Source organism: Phlebotomus papatasi, chromosome 2 (assembly GCF_024763615.1).
Source record: "Phlebotomus papatasi isolate M1 chromosome 2, Ppap_2.1, whole genome shotgun sequence".
Lineage (NCBI taxonomy): Eukaryota > Metazoa > Arthropoda > Insecta > Diptera > Psychodidae > Phlebotomus > Phlebotomus papatasi.
In genome coordinates, this window is record NC_077223.1 from 60,997,746 (window position 1) to 61,003,745 (window position 6,000).

Consider the following 6,000-nt stretch of genomic DNA (forward strand, 5'->3'; position numbering starts at 1 on the left):
AGATGACTAGATCTACATTTCATTCACTCTCATTGAAATTTCAAAAACATATTTTCAAAATAAAAGTTATTGTGCGCTAGGCATTATGCCCAACGCACAATAACTTTTGTTTAGTAAACATGTTTTTGACATTTCAATGAGAGTGAGTGAGATCTAGATCTAGCCATCTCAATCATTCTCATGGGAAATTTTGAAAAGCTGTTTACAAACAAAAGTAATTGTACCCTAGTCATAAACTAGGCAAAAATATAATCTGAGTGTTTTTTTTTGGTCTACTGATTCTACTGAATCAAATTTATTCACAAAGTAAAAGCTGAATGCTTTTAAATAAGTGAAAATACTCTATAAAGGAATTTGTAAAACTAACTTCAAAGGTGGTGTAGTCTCAAAGATGTCAAAAAGAAAGATAGCAAAGCGTCCCAGCTTTGCGGAATGCTCGAACTCACGAACTATACTCAATCCCGATATTATGCACATTTTCGGGACCGAAAAAAATGCACGAAATGGCATTACGCATCGAGAAAATTTGCATATCCGCAGGGGATTTCTTTTGAATACATCGGCCGTAGAACGAAGTAAAAGTAGTTCAAACGAAAAGATTCAACTGTTTAATAGAAATTCATCAAGAAACAGTTACTCTTTGGCCAAAGTTCTTCAATAAATTATATTTAAAATTTTTACCTTAATAAAAGAAATAAAAGTTTTATTATGAAAAAGTAGCAAAATGTTTTCAAATTTCCCGCGTCGCAACATAGTTATACATTCAGGCGATTTTAAAAATGTTTTCATAAATTGACTATCAATGGTAGGCAAACTTGCATAATTGTATGTGCATAATTCCGTCAGGTGCATAATTTTGAAGGACTTAATGCCGGGGGACTAACTGTAGAGCTCTGCGTGAATTAACTTTTCGCATTATTGGGTATAGGGGAAGTGCTCATCATTTTGGACAGTCTGCTTATAAGCATCGAAGTTCCAAGTTTGAAGAGCGATATTTTCTATACTAATTGACATTTCTTGTTACTCTCTTTTCAGAAGGGTTGTTTAGAAACTTAGCAAGCTATTTATCGTCTTATTTTTATTAAAATTAGTTTTAATATGTTTAAAAATGAATTGATATGTAGAGGTGACCTTGGCTCTTATTTTGGATAACTTGTTTATTAATTTGTCCAACTTGACTGTAAATTTGGACAGCTAATCCGCCTCAATAGGATGCCCATTGTTCTTCATTTGATGAACCAATCTTACCAAGTCCTCTTCCTGTTCATGTAAGGGAAACGTAGAATGTCACAGAAGCCCGGAAACTTTCCATATCATTCATTAAAGTGAGTTGACTTCGATACTCCAAGTACGTGCAGATTCGCTCATTCCCTGACCTTTCCGGGAGCCTTTCAAGGCATTTCTCGCTACATCTCTTTCGTAGAGATGATGCTCCTTTGTTTCTCTAGGCATTTGTCCAACCTAGTCATCACAAAAGCTAAAACTTCATGAAATTTCGTGAGAAAAACACCTGTCCAAAATAAGAATCATCACCTCACTGGTGAATGTCTTAAAAAATTTCCCATTTTTCACACGAAAAATATAATTCACAAGGCAAATCTCACTTCAGGTCAAATGTACAAATCATCAGTAACGTTAATCAACACAATATTCAATGAATATTCAATAATATCACTCAAAAACAGCGAACAAACTTTGTTAGTACTTCACCAAAACTAAATAAGACTGAAGTAAGCCACGAAGTTCTGTCATATTTCTCGTAAGCAATTGCTCACACTGAATTTTCAACAAAGCAATTTCAACTCAAATCATATTCAAATTTTAACGTATTTAGTGTTAAAATCTTCCAAAAAGAACAAATATTTAGATAGAATTCATTATTCATCAAATATTGGAATAAAAATCCATCATTTTAATCAATTTATTTTTAGTGTCCAATGTTATCCTCAAAGTGTCCAAAATAAGAAACTGGACAAAATTATGAGCATTTCCCCTATACCGGTTTACTACCGAATAAATTGCTTCACAAATCAAAAGACAATTCCGATATTAGTAATATGCTTATGCACAAATAAACGGAATATTCAGGAAAAATAAACGAATAACGGTTTCTTGATTAATTTATTTTTGATTGGGATCGATATAGCCGGGTAAGAAATGTCAAGACCTTTCCATAAAATCCAAATTTAAGCATGTCGGTTGAAAAATAAACTCACCAAAGTGGATGACCTTTGGCATTAAAAAATTCAAAATTACGAATTTTTCGATCATTGGGATACCTCCAAAACATATCCGAAAATCGTTTAAAAAAACAAGCTTGGACTAATTTAAAAAAAAAACACCAAAAAACATGGTTTTGGAAGGGTTGGAGAGTGTTCAAGGGGAAAAGGTAAAAAAAAAAGTCTGTCCGAGATAGTGTCAACTTATGGGATGGTCATCGAAGAGCAGAAAACAATATCTCTTACCGTGTGACTTATAGCTCAGGAACGAGTATAAAGTCAAAAAATTCAGTGAAAAATTAATCAATTTCGGGTTCATGACGGATAAAATGATTAAGACAGATGCGGCCGCGTTGGAAATTCCAAGACCTTTTCATAAAATCCGAATTTAAGCATATCGGTTGGAAAATGAGCCCTTCAGAGCGGTTGAAATTTTGAGAAAAACCAACAAAAGGTCTTAGAGGGGAAAAGGATGAGTAGGAGAAAATAAACGTTGGAGATAATCTTTTTTTTATTAGGGGTCGCTGATGAGTTCGAGCAGTAAAATTGAAATAATATTTTGTTCCAACTTTAAGCAAAAATATTTAGAGAATTGTTGTTTGTTGATCTTTCAAAAGTCTTCGCTTTTTTTACCTGTAAAAAAACTATTGATTTAGTAGATTTGGAGATCATTAAAGTAGAAAAAAAAAAACAAAAAAAGATTTTGCCTAGATTACGCATAAAAAATGACAAAAAAATAATAAAGCTTTTAAGAAATAAATTTTCATAAATAACCTAAAATTGATCAGTTGCGTTTATTTTAAGAAAACATCCATTTTTGTGTGATATATCGTTGATTTTAAATATTTGTCTCAATTAATTTCTAACTTACGCCAAGTAATTTTTATGAATTTTTATTTTATATTTTTCATACTGAATTAACGCATAACGTATTCTTTGAATTTGAACACCCCAAAAATTTGTCTTTTGTCACTTTGCACTGTGGAAAAATACGAACTTTGCGCACAAAACTTTTGTAGATTTTACAAATGGTTTGACAATCTTGACAGTTGCATTAACGCGGGACTGTAAAGATTGTCACACATAAAAATGTCGGAAAAGAAAACGGATTAACAAAGTAAAAATTGAAAAGTGAAAAGCGCGAGAAAATCATCATACGGATGACATTAGTCAGTATGAATTAATGCTCCTAAAACGGCTTGCTTCAAATCCAGGACGGGCGTCTCTGCTGCAGTTTTGGCAGCTCTTGTGCTGACCCTGATGTTCACCATGGATCTCCAATCACTGAAGCGTCTCATCGCCATTTGGCATCGCAAACAGCGTCCATTGAGACGTACACCCCAGTTCCAATAGCATCCCTTCTGAGGCCACATGCCACCACACGATTGCCCGGAGTCTGAGGAACCATCTCAAAGAACAAAACAAAAAAAAAACAGGTAGGACACATATAAAGCATTGATCCTGTTTTCGTAGCCTGCGAAAAAGTGAGGTTATTTTCAGAATATTGATGGTTAGGAATTTGACATTTTGGAGCACTCGCGGATGGCGAAAAAAATACTCTCTGATAAAGTGTGTATAGTAATTTTGAGAAATAGTAGTTCTTTGTAAGAAAAACTAGAAGAATTGGACGAAAGAAGTTAGTTGAGGTTAGGAAAAAAAAAGAAAGAATTATAAAACTGAAAGCTTTTTACTGAAAAAAAAAAACAAACAAACAAAATCCTAAATATATAGGAGAAAAAAAGTCACTCTAATTAACAATTAATTCAAAAAGAAGAAAAAAATGAAATGATTATTAAATAATAACTGTTGCATTGACATTCCTTTGTGCGAATAATTTTTTTTTTTTAATATATCATGCTCATTTTTTTTTGTTTTGTATATTTCTCACTAGCAAATCTTTCTTTTTTAGTACTAATTTTTTTTAGTACTTTGTATATTTTTGTCAATACGTTTTTTTTCTGTGAATAGTAATATTAAAAAAAAATATTTAAATGTCAAGAAAATGTAGAATTTACAAATTGAAATACCAAAATGTATATTTCTATAAATGCAATTTTAAATTTGTTTTTTTTTAGTACACATAGCATGTAATATGTTTCGATACGAAATGAACAGTTTTGTATAAATCATTTCAATTCATATTTTGACGAGCAGAAAATATGCGAATTTACCAAACTTGCATTGATTTCACAAAAATTTAGTACAGTTATGTGCTAAAAAAAAAAATTGTGAAATTAGAATTGTCAATTTTTTTCTTGATGCGAAAGAAAATATTGTAAAGTCAGCTAAAAAAAATGAACTATTTAGAGCTTTAGCGACATTAAATTGTTAATTAATTCTAGATGAACAAACCAATCTCCGATTTGATGAAGAGAAATAGTTGAAAAAAAAAATATTTGAAAAAAATGAAATATAAAAAATACCAATCGAGGAAAAATCTAAAAAAACAAGAAATAATAAAAAGAAAGCACAAATATTTAAACAAATGAAAAATCGTTAAATAACTTTTAGTTCCTTCTTTGTCTTTTAGATGTTAAGTGTGAGCGAGAGAGATCGTGTGAATTGCGATTTTGTTTTCTTTTCCAAAGTTATGAAAAAAAGTAAAAAAAAAAGAAAATTTCTCACAAAATTGAAAGAAAATTGAGAAAGTGAAATGTGTATGAAGTTCTAATATATGACAAAAGAAACATTGTCCAGGTATGTTAGTGTATTAATTGAATAAACAGAATGAATAATAAAAAAAAAATCTCTAAAAATTATAAATAAAAAGTCTTTTAAATGCCTTTTTGTGTGAGGCGACAGAAAACAACCTTCTCGAGAGAAATACACTCTGTAAATACTTAATTATAAAAAAAGAAATAAAAAATTAAAAAAATGAGAGGAAACTTTTAAATTAAAAAAAAAAATATTTTCAATTCTTATGCCTTGTGTTAATAAATTTTGATGGATTTTGTACATAAATGAGAAATGTGAAACAAGAAAACTACTTAAAATGAATTACCACATGAATAAAAAAAATATTTATTACACGGAACAAGTAAAAGGCAAAAATTAACAACCGAATGTAGGACGTCATATTAGTGTAAAATGCATTATTTTAATGCTCGAGCACTTTAAAATGCCTTGTACAACTAAATTCTTGCAGTTTAGAACCAAATGTCAAATTCAAATGCTTTTTGACATTGTTTTTGACAAAGAAATGTACCAGAGTGTTTTTAATTTCCAATCGACGTGACTACTAGAAAAGTGCTAGAAAGAAAGAGTCATAACCTTCTTCAGTTTTACGTTGAGGGTGGCGGGCACAATTGTCGCAATAAATTAAAAGTACATTAGAATTTACGGAAGTCCCAAAGCGATCGGGCGTGGAATGATAACTTTTCGATAGTATTGATTAATCTATATCTATTATATTAAGTGAATATCGACTTTTAATACATTGATGCACCATTTATTGTGACCGTGGTGTCACATATAAGATTAATATTAATATTAAGAAAAGCCGGAGAGAGAGGTATATATATGCAGAATTTCAAATGGAATATCACGTGTGTTAGAAAGAGTACACTCTAGTGGATTAATACGATGAGTAAGATATTACTGTTCGTATTAATTGATTTCTGAATCGTATTACAGGCGCACGAGCAATTTTCCATGCGTGCCAACTGTGATTCGGTCAGTTTTCGAGCTATGTAGTGCTGCCAACTTCGTACGCAGAGGGGAAATGTGAGAAAGAAGCAAGATAAAACAATTGCTATCTTTTTTTGCCATTCTCGCAGTTCAG

The 6,000-nt window shown here is 31.1% G+C and overlaps 1 protein-coding gene across 14 annotated transcripts in view; it reads left to right on the forward strand.

Annotated features, from left to right (window-relative positions):
• The window catches only part of LOC129801972 (protein kinase C-binding protein NELL1-like), a 149,335-nt gene extending 144,347 nt beyond the window's left edge, over nucleotides 1-4,988 (forward strand). For all 14 annotated transcript variants that reach the window (XM_055847478.1, XM_055847477.1, XM_055847483.1 and 11 more), the window contains one exon: nucleotides 3,434-4,988. In XM_055847478.1, coding sequence (XP_055703453.1) covers nucleotides 3,434-3,619 — 186 coding nt within the window. In that variant the 3' untranslated portion in view covers nucleotides 3,620-4,988. The remainder of the gene's footprint in view (nucleotides 1-3,433) is intronic.
• The last annotated feature ends 1,012 nt before the right edge of the window (nucleotides 4,989-6,000 follow it).